This window comes from Oncorhynchus clarkii, chromosome 16 (assembly GCF_045791955.1).
Source record: "Oncorhynchus clarkii lewisi isolate Uvic-CL-2024 chromosome 16, UVic_Ocla_1.0, whole genome shotgun sequence".
Lineage (NCBI taxonomy): Eukaryota > Metazoa > Chordata > Actinopteri > Salmoniformes > Salmonidae > Oncorhynchus > Oncorhynchus clarkii.
The window spans coordinates 42,608,483-42,623,659 of NC_092162.1; the positions used below are offsets into that span (position 1 = coordinate 42,608,483).

The 15,177-nt window shown below is 44.7% G+C and overlaps 1 protein-coding gene across 1 annotated transcript in view; it reads left to right on the top strand.

Moving 5' to 3' along the window:
- LOC139368502 (basement membrane-specific heparan sulfate proteoglycan core protein-like) overlaps positions 1 to 15,177 on the top strand; it is a 159,128-nt gene that overhangs the window by 136,001 nt on the left and 7,950 nt on the right. The window contains exons 69-80 of the mRNA XM_071107471.1: positions 677 to 793; positions 1,032 to 1,049; positions 2,025 to 2,109; positions 3,605 to 3,749; positions 3,934 to 4,036; positions 4,239 to 4,348; positions 4,427 to 4,634; positions 4,823 to 5,044; positions 5,747 to 5,991; positions 6,266 to 6,437; positions 11,636 to 11,758; positions 14,329 to 14,385. Of these exons, the coding sequence (XP_070963572.1) occupies positions 677 to 793; positions 1,032 to 1,049; positions 2,025 to 2,109; positions 3,605 to 3,749; positions 3,934 to 4,036; positions 4,239 to 4,348; positions 4,427 to 4,634; positions 4,823 to 5,044; positions 5,747 to 5,991; positions 6,266 to 6,437; positions 11,636 to 11,758; positions 14,329 to 14,385 (1,605 nt within the window). The remainder of the gene's footprint in view (positions 1 to 676; positions 794 to 1,031; positions 1,050 to 2,024; positions 2,110 to 3,604; positions 3,750 to 3,933; positions 4,037 to 4,238; positions 4,349 to 4,426; positions 4,635 to 4,822; positions 5,045 to 5,746; positions 5,992 to 6,265; positions 6,438 to 11,635; positions 11,759 to 14,328; positions 14,386 to 15,177) is intronic.

Consider the following 15,177-nt stretch of genomic DNA (forward strand, 5'->3'; position numbering starts at 1 on the left):
CTTTTCGCACCAAAGTGCGTTCATCTCTAGGAGACAGAACGTCTCCTTCCTGAGCGGTATGACAGCTGCGTGGTCCCATGGTGTTTATACTTGCGTACTATTGTTTGTACAGATGATGTCTAAAATGTCAAATAAAAAAAAATCTGATTTCTTTTGATTTTCCCATGATGTCAAGCAAAAAGGCACAGAGTTTGAAGGTAGGCCTTGAAATACATTCACAGGTACACCTCCCATTGACTCAAATTGTGTCAATTAGCCTGTCAGAAGCTTTTAAAGCCATGACATAATTTTCTGGACTTTTCCAAGCTGTTTAAAGGCACAAGCTGTTTAAAGGCACAGTCAACTTTGTGTATGTAAACTTCTGACCCACTGGAATCTGTAAACAATTGTTGGAAAAATGACTTGTGTCATGCATGATGAAGTAGATGTTCTAACTGACTTGGCAAAACTATAGTTTGTTAAGAAGAAATTTGTGGAGTGGTTGAAAAACGAGTTTTAATGACTCCAACCTAAGTGCATGTAAACTTCTGACTTCAACTGTTACATTATTGCCAGTATCCAACACCATGGTTCCCCATCCCCTATCTCTAGTTCATAGGCAGTAAGCTCAATCGGAGGGGAACTTTTGATATTGCCAGTATCTAACTCTACGATTCTCCATCCTTTATCTCTACAGATCGAGTGATGCCCTATTTCACCCAGGAGCCCCTGTCCTATCTCACTCTGCCCACCATCAAGAATGCCTACAAGTCCTTCAGCATCAAGATCAGCTTCAGGCCAGACAATCCTGATGGTGAGGCTGTAGTCACTTACAGTCAGACTTATGTACTGAAAAATAGCTTTCTCTGCACCAGTGGATTTGCAACTTTTGCTTTGAAGATAGTTTCACTGACTACAGTGATCCTGACTGCATCTGTTATGTCTTTGTGTCGTTGAGTGCGTTCTCTTTCCTTGTTTTTTTTCACATGATTTCACCCCCCTCTTCTGTCCCTCCACACACTCCCTCTCTTCTCACACCATGTGGTGTGAAGGTCTCATCCTCTATGCGGGTGAGTCGCAGTGCTTGAGCTCACACACTCAGGACTGATGCAGGTGATGCTTTTTGGGCTGAAAAGCCACCAGTGATGTTGACCTTTTACCTTGCCATAATGCATCCTAATGTAGAGCACAGCTGATGGCTGTGAGAGAATCCTATTGAAGAATGGTCTATGTCCTCATTCAGGCATGGTGGCTGTGTTGGCACCCCCCGCTCGTCATTCCATTAGTCTTTGTCCTATTGATGAGGACAGTATGATGCCATCATTACAATCCATTTCATCTCTATGCATCAGCTTCTACCTACAAGACTGCCCTGCTGCTACTTAAGACAAGCTTTATTATTGCAAAATGAATGTCTTATTAGCCTATACAGTGATTAGGCCTCATAATAAAGATTGGACAGTACTGTATGTGGCTTTGCAATTCTGAAGCTAGTAAAGAGTACAGTACCACCAGCGAGGTGGGGTGCTTCAATGGGTGACACACATACTCTGATAACAACTTCCATACCAGCTCATGGAAGTTGTACAGAGTAAACTACCCCCACCCCCCAAAAAAAACAAAAAAAACAATTGTGCCACATTTAAGAAATCTCTCTCTGCTATAACCTCTACGTTTCAGAGCCGTAGATGTTACGGATACATTTATGAGGAGGCATGGTTTTCGACTGCCCTGGCTTTGACCTTGCTGATGATGGTTGGGCAGAGTTTAGCAGAGCATGTGTCGCTGGCATGCAGCCCGTGTGAAGGCAGCGATGGATCAAGCCAGACAGACGAACAGTTTGATACAGAGCAGAGCTATGCCCCAGGGCAGCAGATACTAGAACCTGTTTTTGACTGTCCCAAGCTTGGCCCTTAATCTGCTAGCATGCAGCTTATTTGAGTGACCTCAGCTCCCCTCTTGGTGCCAGGGGACTGTTTTTCTCTGACTGGCTCCAGGGGGCGTGGGTGTGTACCAAGCTAATTGTACCTCCACTGGTCCACCAGGTATGATCATCTACAATGGACAGAAGAGGACCATGGGAGCAGACTTCATCTCTCTGGGGCTGGTGGGAGGCAGGCCTGAGTTCAGGTGAGCACCTAGCTGTCATTCTGGCGCACTATGAACACTACATGAGCTCAATGTGTAAGAATAAACAAGCTATTGATGAATGGTAACTTGAACTGTCCTTAGTCTCTGTCAAAATTAGCTGATCAAATCAAATCAAATGTATTTATATAGCCCTTCGTACATCAGCTGATATCTCAAAGTGCTGTACAGAAACCCAGCCTAAAACCCCAAACAGCAAGCAATGCAGGTGTAGAAGCACGGTGGCTAGGAAAAAGTCCTTCGAAAGGCCAAAACCTAGAAAGAAACCTAGAGGAACCAGGCTATGTGGGGTGGCCAGTCCTCTTCTGGCTATGCCGGGTGGAGATTATAACAGAACATGGCCAAGATGTTCAAATGTTCATAAATGACCAGCATGGTCGAATAATAATAAGGCAGAACAGTTGAAACTGGAGCAGCAGCACGGCCAGGTGGACTGGGGACAGCAAGGAGTCATTATGTCAGGTTGTCCTGGGGCATGGTCCTAGGGCTCAGGTCCTCCGAGAGGGAGAAAGAAAGAGAAAGAGAGAATTAGAGAGAGCACACTTAAATCCACACAGGACACCGAATAGGACAGGAGAAGTACTCCAGATATAACAAACTGACCCTAGCCCCCCGACACAAACTACTGCAGCATAAATACTGGAGGCTGAGGCAGGAGGGGTCAGGAGACACCCCCGGACAGGGCCAAACAGGAAGGATATAACCCCACCCACTTTGCCAAAGCACAGCCCCCACACCACTAGAGGGATATCTTCAACCACCAACTTACCATCCTGAGACAAGGCCGAGTATAGCCCACAAAGATCTCCGCCACGGCACAACCCAAGAGGGGGGCGCCAACCCAGACAGGATGACCACATCAGTGAATCAACCCACTCAGGTGACGCACCCCTTCCAGGGACGCTATGAGATTGCCCCAGTAAGCCAGTGACTCAGCCCCTGTAATAGGGTTAGAGGCAGAGAATCCCAGTGGAAAGAGGGGAACCGGCCAGGCAGAGACAGCAAGGGCGGTTCGTTGCTCCAGAGCCTTTCCATTCACCTTCCCACTCCTGGGCCAGACTACACTCAATCATATGACCCACTGAAGAGATAAGTCTTCAGTAAAGACTTAAAGGTTGAGGCCGAGTCTGCGTCTTTGACATGGGTAGGCAGACCGTTCCATAAAAATGGAGCTCTATAGGAGAAAGCCCTGCCTCAAGCTGTTTGCTTAGAAATTCTAGGGACAATTAGGAGGCCTGCGTCTTGTGACTGTAGCGTACGTGTAGGTATGTACGGCAGGACCAAATCAGAGAGATGGGTAGGAGCAAGCCCATGTAATGCTTTGTAGGTTAGCAGTAAAACCTTGAAATCAGGCCTTGCTTTGACAGGAAGCCAGATCAAATGATGATCAAAGCTGATGATAATGGCGATCACAATCATGCTGGCAAAAACGACAATGATAGCGATAACGCTAACCTGAACTGTTTTCTCCTGCCAGGTTTGACGTGGGTTCTGGCATGGCCACCATCCGCTACCCCACCCCCATCAAACTGGGAGAGTTCCACACCATAGAGCTCTACCGCAACCAAACCCAGGGCTCCATCATAGTGGACAGGGAGGCCCCCGTCAATGGGAGCTCACAGGTAGTGTCCCGCTCTCATTCTTTTTAGATCCAGAGACTGTTCAACAATGTCATTCACACGAAGAGAATATCCAACAGACGCTCCCGGGTAGTTTCACATAGTCAAAGACTGTTGAGTTCATACAAAGTACATACAGTATCAAGGAGATGAATCCATGAACACTGTTTCCTGTCTTGTATCACAGGGAAAGTTCCAGGGACTGGATCTAAACGAGGAGTTGTATGTGGGTGGTTACCCCAACTACACCCTCTTGGCCAAGACAGCTGGCCTCAAGACCGGCTTTGTCGGTGAGAGATCACTCTTTGTTCACTTTCAACCAGAACACCTGGTGCAACACAAATGTCCCATACTTCAGGGAACAGTAGATACACATTTATAACATGCAGTATTTGTTTGTTTGGTAACTGGTTATTTCTTAACAGTAAAGAAGACTTTGCTGATCACTGTTTTGGAATGTTCCCATCGGTTCTTGTTCTTGGTTCTATCCAGGGTGCATCCGTAAGCTGGTCATCCAAGGTGATGAGATCATCTTCAAGGATCTGCAGCGCAGCTCCACGGGCGTGTCCAACTGTCCCGTCTGCACTGACCGCCCCTGTCAGGTCAGCTGACAACCACGTCCTCAGACCCCGCTTGAAAAATATATGAATTTGTTCATTCATTGAGGCGTTGTGTTTCAGAATGGAGGGATGTGCCAGGACTCTGAGGCCAGTCTGTACAAGTGTAGCTGTCCCAGAGGATTCACAGGGAGTAACTGTCAGCACCACTCCTCCCTGCACTGCCACCCAGAGGCTTGTGGACCGGACGCCACCTGCATCAACCGTCAGAACACCCTGGGCTACGACTGTCGATGCCACCTGGGCAAGTCTGGAAACAAGTGCATGGACGGTAAGGGAAACCAGTTTTTTTCTTTCTTTTTTTTTCTTTTTTTTCTGTGCATTGCCCACTTTCCTGTATTGCAATTGAGGCATAATCACAAATGACTAGATATAATAGATATTCTCTCTATCCTGTTTGTTTTTAGGCATTTTGGTCACATAATATTTCAACATGTTGTTGCTGTTTGTTTCCTCTAGGTGAATTGGTGACTACTCCCCTGTTTGACGGTAAGGACTCGTACATTGCATACCCTCCTCTGACCAACATCCACAACGACCTGCGCATCGAGATGGAGTTCAAACCCATGGCCCTGGACGGCCTGATGTTCTTCAGCGTGGGCAAGAAGATGAAGACGGAGGACTTTGTCTCCCTGGAGATGGTGGACGGATACGTGCAATTCCGCTATGAACTGGGGACTGGTGAGAGAATAAAGACACATTCTAATTAAGCAATAAGGCCCGAAGGGGTGTAGTATATGGCCAATATACCACGGCTATTGACTGTTCTTATGCACGATGCAACGAAGAGAGCCTGGATACAGACCCTAGCCGTGGTATATTGGCAATATACCACAAACCCCTGAGGTGCCTTATTGCTATTATAAACTGACTACCAACATAAGTAGAACAGTAAAAATAAATGTTCTGTCATACCCATGGTATACGGTCTGATATACCACTGCTTCCAGCCACTCAGCATTCAGGGCTGGAACCACCCAGTTTATAATACAAATATATCTATATACAGTGGGGCAAAAAAGTATTTAGTCAGCCACCAATTGTGCAAGTTCTCCCACTTAAAAATATGAGAGGCCTGTAATTTTCATCATATGTACACTTCAACTATGACAGACAAAATTAGAAAACAAATCCAGAAAATCACATTGTAGGATTTTTAATGAATTTATTTGCAAATTATGGTGGAAAAGAAGTATATAGAATACTGCGATAGCTACTCATCCTGGTGTATCCTCTCCGACTTATCTTTTCGTTTTCAAGCTGAAAGCTTTTTCTGGCTGTGCCATAGATTCTTGAATCTTAGCTTATAGATCTAGAAAGCACTGATGCCTTCAGACATAGTGGACATAGTGGAACCCATGCTACTACTGTCTTTGTTTCCAGGCCAAGCCGTCCTGCGCAGTCCTGAGCCGATCACCCTTGGCCAGTGGCACCGCGTGGAAGCCGGGCGCCTCGACAAGGACGGCTCTCTGACGGTTGACGGTGGCCGGGAGGTCAGAAGGTCGTCACCTGGCAAGGCCCAGGGCCTGAACATCCACACCCCCATGTACCTGGGAGGAGTCCCCAACTTTGAGATCGTACCCAAGACCCTTAACAACAGTGATATGTTTTATGGATGCGTTGGAGCGGTGCGCTCAACACACACACACACACACACACACACACACACACAGAGAGTGAGAGAGACACGTGAGGATTCATGATTCCCTTTATTACCATTCATAATCACTAATGTCATGTTTATAATCACCTTAGTACCGCCAATGTCACTTCAGATATCCAGTCACAGAACAGTCACAGAATATCCGTGTACAATAGAGGGGGGAAACAAAATGTATTTTCCCTGACAATTTGACTTGACAGGACCTTTAACCTCTACCATGTGTATTGTCCCTTGTCCAGGTGTCCATCAATGGTAAGAAGGTGGACCTGTCCTACAGCTTCACAGAGAGCATGGCCATCGTCCAGTGTAAGGACAACAGTCCCTGTGACCGCAACCCCTGTCTGAACGGGGCGAGATGCATGCCCACTGCAGAGTATGAATACCAGTGTCTCTGCAAGGATGGCTTCGAGGGTGAGTCCATTGTAAATGTTAAATGACGTACAATCTATGGGACTTCAGTTTGGATCGAGCTTATATGCCATAGATTGATTTAAGAATTTGGTATTCAATAACCCTATCCTATTCTGATAATATTGACCAAATCAATTGTCTTTGTCACATGCTTTGTGAACAACATGTGTAGACTAGTAGTGAAATGCCTACTTACGGGCCCTCCAAACAATGCAGAGATAATTGTTGTTTATTATAATAGAAAGGTAATAACACAATAAATACAGTGATAACTTGGTTATATACACGGGGTACCAGTGAAGGAATACGTCGATATGAAGGAATACGAGGTAACTGAGGTAGATGCACTACAAGACCAGAAGTATGTGGCCACCTGCTTGTTGTGCGTCTCATTCCAAAATTATGGGCATTAATATGGAGTTGGTCCCCCCTTTGCTGCTATAACAGCCTCCACTCTTCTGGGAAGGCTTCCCATTTGGAGTCGAAACTAGAGGTCGACCGATTAATCGGAATGGCCGATTAATTAGGGCCGATTTCGAGTTTTCATAACAATCGTAATCGGCATTTTTGGACACCGATCATGGCCGAATACATTGCACTCCACGAGGAGACTGCGTGGCAGGCTGACTACCTGTTATGCGAGTGCTGCAAGGAGCCAAGGTAAGGTGCTAGCTAGCATTAAACTTATATTATAAAAAACAATCAATCTTAACATAATCACTAGTTAATTACACATGGTTGATGATAATACTAGTTTATCTAGCTTGTCCTGCGTTGCATATAATCGATGCGGTGCCTGTTAATTTATCATTGAATCATAGCTTACTTGGCCAAATGGGTGATTTAACAAGCGCATTCGCGAAAAAAGCACTGTCGTTGCACCAATGTGTACCTAACCATAAACAACAAAGCCTTTCTTAAAATCAATACACAAGTATATATTTTTAAACCTGCATATTTAGTTAATATTGCCTGCTAACATGAATTTATTTTAACTAGGGAAATTGTGTCACTTCTCTTGCGTTCTGTGCAACAGAGTCAGGGTATATGCAGCAGTTTGGGCCGCCTGGTTCGTTGCGAACTTTGAAGACTATTTCTCCCTAACAAAGACAGCCAACTTCGCCAAACGGGGGATGATTTAACAAAAGCGCTGTGCGAAAAAAGCACAATCGTTGCACGAATGTGCCTAACCATAAACATCAATGCCTTTCTTAAAATCAATACACAGAAGTATATTTTTCTTAAACCTGCATATTTAGTTAAAATAATCCAGGTTAGCAGGCAATATTAAACTTGGGACATTGTGTCACTTCTCTTGTGTTCATTGCACGCAGAGTCAGGGTATATGCAACAGTTTGGTCCGCCTGGCTTGTTGCGAACTAATTTGCCAGAATTTTACGCAATTATGACATTACATTGAAGGTTGTGCAATGTAGCAGGAATATTTAGACTTATGGATGCCACCCGTTAGATAAAATATGGAACGGTTCCGTATTTCACTGAAAGAATAAACGTTTTGTTTTCGAAATTATAGTTTCCGGATTCGACCATATTAATGACCTAAGGCTCGTATTTCTGTGTGTTATTATGTTATAATTAAGTCTATGATTTGATAGAGTAGTCTGACTGGGCGGTGGTAGGCAGCAGCAGGCTCGTGAGTGCATTTGCCAGCAGCTCTTCGCTGTGCTTCAAGCATTGAGCTGTTTATGATGTCAAGCCTATCAACTCCCAAGATTAGGCTGGTGTAACCGATGTGAAATGGCTAGCTAGTTAGCGGGGTGTGCGCTAATAGCGTTTCAATCGGTGACGTCACTCGCTCTGAGACTTTGAAGTAGTTGTTCCCCTTGCTCCGCGGCTTTTGTGGAGCGATGGGTAACGATGCTTCGAGGGTGGCTGTTATCGATGTGTTCCTGGTTCGAGCCCAGGTAGGGGCGAGGAGAGGGACGGAAGCTATACTGTTACACTGGCAATACTAAAGTGCCTATAAGAACATGCAATAGTCAAAGGTATATGAAATACAAATGGTATATAGAAATAGTCCTATAATAACTACAACCTAAAACTTCTTACCTGGGAATATTGAAGACTCATATTAAATGGAACCACCAGCTTTCATATGTTTTGATCAAGGAACTTAAACGTTAGCTTTTTTACATAGCACATATTGCACTTTCTTTTCCAACACTTTGTTTTTGCATTATTTAAACCAAATTGAACATGTTTCATTATTTATTTGAGGCTACATTGATTTTATTGATGTATTAAGTTAAAAGAAGTGTTCATTCAGTATTGTTGTAATTGTCATTATTACAAATATTTTTTTTGGTCCTCCAATAATTGGTATCGGTATCGGCGTTGAAAAATCATAATCGGTCGACCTCTAGTTGAAACATTGCTGCAGGGACTTGCTTTCATTCAGCCACAAGAGCAGTAGTGAGGTCTGACACTGATGTTGGGCGATTAGGCCTCGCTCACAGTCGGCGTTCCAATTCATCCCAAGGGTGTTCGATGGAGTTGAGGTCAGGGCTCTGTGCAGGCCAGTCAAGTTCTTCCACGCCAATCGCGACAAACCATTTCTGTTTGGACCTCGCTTTGTGCGCAGGGGCATTGTCAATGCTGAAACGGGAAAGGGCATTCCCCAAACTGTTGCCAGAAAGTTCACTGGAACTAAGGGGCCTAACTTGAAAAACAGCCCAAGGCCATTATTCCTCCTTCACCAAACTTTACAGTTGGCATTATGCATTGGGGGTGGGAGCGTTCTCCTGGCATCCGCCAAACCCAGATGGTGAAACGTGACTCACCACTCCAGGGAATACGTTTCCACTGCTCCAGAGTCCAATGTTAGTGAGCTCTACACCACTACAGCCAAAGCTTGGCATTGTGCAAGGTGATCTTAGGCTTGTGTGTGGCTGCCCGGCCATGGAAACCCATTTCAAAAAGCTCCCTGCTAACAGTTCTTGTGCTGACGTTGCTTCCAGAGGCAGTTTGGAACTCGGCAGTGAATGTTGCCACGAGGACAGGTGATTTTTACGCTCTTCAGCACTCAGCATTCCCCTTCTGTGAGCTTGTGTGTCCTACCACTTCGCGGCTGAGCCGATGTTGCTCCTAGATGTTTCCGCTTCACAATAACAGCACTTACAGTTGACTGGGGCAGCTCTAGCAGGGCAGAAATTTGACAAATTAACTTGGAAAGGTGGCATCCTATGACGGTGCAACGTTGAAAGTCACTGAGCTCTTCAGTACGGGCCATTTTACTGCCAATGTTTGTCTATGGAGATTGCATGGCTGTGTTCTATTTGATACAGCTGTAAGGAAAAAAATATCCACTAATTTCAAGGGGTGTCCACATACTTTTGTATATACAGTACCAGTCAAATTAAGGCAAAGGGTGGCTACTATGAAGAATCTCAAATATAAAATGTAATTTGATTTGTTTAACACTTTTGTGGTTACTACATGATTCCATTAAGCAAACTTAACATATTTGTGTAAATATTTGTATGAACATAACAACCAACATAAACTGAACAAGTTCCACAGACATGTGACTAAAAGAAATGGAATAATGTGTCCCTGAACAAAGGGGGGGTCAAAATTAACAGTCAGTATCTGATGTGGCCACCAGCTGCATTAAGTACTGCAGTGCATCTTCTCCTCATTGACTGCACCAGATTTGCCAGTTCTTGCTGTGAGATGTTACCCCACTCTTCCACCAAGGCACCGGCAAGTTCCCGGACATTTCTGGGGGGAATGGCCCTAGCCCTCCGGTCCAACAGGTCCCAGACGTGCTTAATGGGATTGAGATCCGGGCTCTTCGCTGGCCATGGCAGAACACAGACATTTCCTGTCTTGCAGGAAATCATGCACAGAACGAGCAGTATGGCTGGTGGCTTGTCATGCTGGAGGGTCATGTCAGGATGAGCCTGCAGGAAGGGTACCAAATGACGGAGGAGGATGTCTTCCCTGTAACGCACAGCGTTGAGATTGACTGCAATGACGACAAGCTCAGTCCGATGATACTGTGACACACCGCCCCAGACCATGACGGACCCTCCACCTCCAAATCAATCCCGCTCCAGAGTACAGGCCTCGGTGTAACGCTCATTCCTTCTATGATAAACGTGAATTCAACCATCACCCCTGGTGAGACAAAACCGCGATTTGTCATTGAAGAGCGCTTTTTTCCATTCCTGTTTGGTCCAGTGACGGTGGGTTTGTGCCCATGGGCGACATTGTTGCTGGTGATGTCTGGTGAGGACCTGCCTTACAACAGGCCGACAAGCCCTCAGTCCAGCCTGTCCGCAATAAGCTGAGAGAGTCTGAGCACTGATGGAGGGATTGTGCATTCCTGGTGTAACTCGGGCAGTTGTTGCCATCCTGTACCTGTCTCACATGTGTGATGTTTGGATGTACCGATCCTGTGCAGGTGTTGTTACACGTGGTCTGCCACTGCGAGGATGATCAGCTGTCCGTCCTGTCTCAATGTAGTGCTGTCTTAGGCGTCTCACAGTACAGACATTGCAATTTATTTCCCTGGCCACATCTGCAGTCCTCATGCCTCCTTGCAGCATACCTAAGGCATGTTCACACAGATGAGCAGGGACCCTGGGCATCTTTATTTTGGTGTTTTTCAGAGTCAGTAGAAAGGCCTCTTTAGTGTCCTAACTTTTCATAGCTGTGACCTTAATTGCCTACCGTCTGTAAACTGTTAGTGTCTTAACATCCGTTCCACAGGTGCATGTTCATTAATTGTTTAGGTTCATTGAACAAGCATGGGAAACAGTGTTTAAACCCTTTACAATGAAGATCTGTTATGTTATTTGGATTTTTACTAATTATCTTTGAAAGACAGGGTCCTGAAATAGGGATGTTTCTTTATTTGCTGAGTTTAGTTTTGATATCTTCACTGTTATTCTACAATGTAGAAAATAGTAAAAAATAAAGAAACCCTGTAATGAGTAGGTGTCCAAACTTTTGACTGGTACTGTACATATAGGTAGGGATAAAGTGACTAGGCAACAGGATAGATAATAAAGAGTAGCAGCAGCGTATGTGATGAGTCAAGAGTTAGTGCAAAGATGGGTCAGTGCAGATAGTTCAGGTAGCTATTGGTTAACTATTTAGCAAATAGGGTCACTGCAGTGTGTATCTGTCCTCCTAATGCCACTTTGACCCTTCTGACCCTGTGCCCTCTGCAGGTGAGCGCTGTGAGGTGGTGAGGGACACCTGCCAGAGCAGTGACCAGTGCCAGAATGGAGGCAGCTGTGTGAATGGCCAGTGTGTGTGTCCCGTAGGCTTCAATGGCCCCATCTGTGGACAGAGTAAGTACTGCTCTTATTTTCCTATACACTGGACACAACACAACCATTCCACTATATCTTGGTCCTCTGTAGGGGTCTTGGTGGTCCTTTGAAGCTCAGTTGGTAGAGTATGGCACTGGCAGTGGCAACATCAGCATAGTGGGTTCAATTCCCAGGACTACCCATACTTAAACATGTACGCGTGACTGTAAGTCGCTTTGGATAATAGCGTCTGCTAAATGACATCTATTATATTATCTTTTAGTCCTTTGAGATGTAACTTTGTTATCAAAGAGAATGAGGGAGACCAGCAGAACGAATGGAACAATTCTGGATAAAGTATCTGGATAAGGAATTATTATAAACCTTATTAAAACACTTTAATATATTGCATTTTAGTTTTCTACCAATTACTCCAAGAATTGCCCTGTTACCATAAAAGCTGATGTATGGTATAATTGTGAATGATGGTTTTGTTTGCAGTGCTGTGTCTTCATTAGCTAGGAGATAAAGAAATCTCTGGAGATGCCATGAAATCTCTTCACAACACCACATTAGTTTTAGAATACACCCTTATCATATTGAGCGAGATTGTTTACAGTGGCTTGCGAAAGTATTCACCCCTCTCTGCAATTTCTTATTTGTTGCCTTACAACCTGGAATTAAAATATATTTTTTGGGGGTGAGGTTTGTATTATTTGATTTACACAACATGCCTACCACTTTGAAGATGCAAAATATTTTTTCTTGTGAAACAAAAAAACTGAATTTGAACATGCATAACTTTTCCCCCCCCTCCCCCTCCCCCCCAAAGTCAATACTTTGTAGAGCCACCTTTTGCAGCAATTACAGCTGCAAGTCTCTTGGGGTATGTCTCTATAAGCTTGGCACATCTAGCCACTGGGATTTGTTTTCCCATTCTTCAAGGCAAAACTGCTCCAGTTCCATCAAGTTGGATGGGTTCCGCTAGTGTACAGATTCTCAATTAGATTGAGGTCTGGGCTTTGACTAGGCCATTCCAAGGCATTTAAATGTTTCCCCTTAAACCACTCGAGTGTTGCTTTAGCATTACACTTGGGCTCATTGTCCTACTGGAAGGTGAACCTCTGTCCCAGTCTCAAATCTCTAGAAGACTGAAACAGGTTTCCCTCAAGAATTTCCCTGTATTTAGCTCCATCCATCATTCCTTCAATTCTGACTAGTTTTCCAGTCCCTGCCGATGGAAAAACATCCCACAGCATGATGCTGCCACCACCATGCTTTACTGTGGGGATGGTGTTCTTGAGGTGTTGGGTTTTCCCCAGACATGGCGTTTTCCTTGATGGCCAAAAAGCTACATTTTTGGCTCATCTGACCAGAATACCTTCTTCCATATGTTTGGGGAGTCTCCCACATGCCTTTTGGCGAACACTAAATGTGTCTGCTTATTTTTTTCTTTAAGCAATGGCTTTTTTCTGGCCACTCTTCCGTAACGCCCAGCTCTGGAGTGTACGGCTTAAAGTGGACAGATACTCCAATCTCCACTGGGGAGCTTTGCAGCTCCTTCAGGGTTATCTTTGGTTAATTTGTTGCCTCTCTGATTCATGCCCTCCTTGCCTGGTCTGAGTTTTGGTGGGCGGCCCTCTCTTGGCAGGTTTGTTGTGGTGCCATATTCTTTACATTTTTTAATAATGGATTTAATGGTGCTCCGTGGGATGTTCGAAGTTTATGTTTATTTTTTATTTTTATAACCTAACCCTGATCTGTACTCCAACTGTGTCCCTGACCTGTTTGGGCAGCTCCTTGGTCTTCATGGTGCCCCTTGCTTAGTGGTGTTGCAGGCTCTGGGGCCTTTCAGAACGTGTGTGTGTGTGTGTGTGTGTGTGTGTGTGTGTGTATACTGAGATCATGTGACACTTAGACTACACAGGTGGACTTTATTTAACTAATTGTGACTTCTGAAGGTAATTGGTTGCACCAGATCTTATTTAGGGGCTTCATAGCAAAAGGGGTAAGAAATAACACGTAAAAAAACAAAAAACTGCATAGTTTCCTAGGAACGCGAAGCGAGGCGGCCATCTCTGTCGGCGCCTGAAGATTACAAGCATTTCGCTACACTCGCATTAACATCTGCTAACCATGTGTATGTGACAAATAAAATTTGATTTGATTTGATTAGCAAAAGGGGTGAATACACGCACCACTTTTCTGTTTTTTATTCTTTAGAATTTTTTGAAACAAGTTATTTTTTTCACTTCACCAATTTGGATTATTTTGTATGTCCATTAGATGAAATCCAAATAAAAATCCATTTAAATTACAGGTTGTAATGCAACAGAATGGGAAAAACGCCAAGGGGGATGAATACTTTTGCAAGGCACTGTATGTCTACTGGTAACTATCTCTATCCCATAGGACGTTGCGTTAGCTAGACCTCAACCAGACCCCTCGTCTAAGGAATGGTCCCATATGAAGATGATTCTCCACACTCGAACCTCCATACCATAACATTAGACAGTTAGTCTATAGGATCCAGCCGTGCTCTGAAGTGTTGGGTGTCTGAGCCACATGTCTTACCCCTGGCCTCTCATGGTTATATCCCACACACACAGGCCAGGTCTCCAGCTTCGCCGAGTCCCTGTGGAATTTGGAGGGTAGCGGGGGGAATGGTACAGTATCCCTCCCTTCAGTTCTGCCTGACATAACCGTGACTAACCGTCAGGGTCCCCACCGACCGACCTGAGGGCCCTCAAGAGCCCCAGTGGGCCCCCGCCGCCAGCCTAACACACTCAGCAAATCAGAGAAACAAGTCAATTACACAACACGTGTACTCTACTACCAAACCAACACTACACATGTCTGTTCTGTACTCAACTGGTGGCTTGTGGTCCTATCTGTGACATGTTGGGAGAGGGGAATTCTATGTTAAAGGCTAAGTGTACTGTAGCATGCAGATGGATATTACATAATCTTGCAGTTGCGTCTCAGCAGCTTTTGGCCAAGTGACACTTTCTCTTTGTCTTGTTTGAGATACCTTATAGGTTTTAAATGTAGAATTCCCCTTTTTTTCCCTCTCCTAAACAAGCGTCCTGTTGAGTCTATGACATAATAACCAACCACTCACTGCAACACGAACCTCTGTTCCGTCCTCTGAACTGCCTGTCCAAAACCACAACAGAAACAACTCCACTACTGCTGTCGGTGGAAACTGACTATGAAATGCATTTTCTACATATTGGAACAAGGATGTTCGTTGTCAGTTACTAACCACTAAAAGTATTTGGATGAAAGTAGTATGAGGGGTGTGTTGAAACTCCTGAAGATGATAACATGGAGTATTACATCATCTGGGTCCCCACTGCACTGATATGCCTGTATCTTTTGACTAGTTTGTGTGTGTGTGTAAGGAATGACATGTACTATGGAGAATGTCATCTGACTGGAGTTTTGTACAGTTTGTC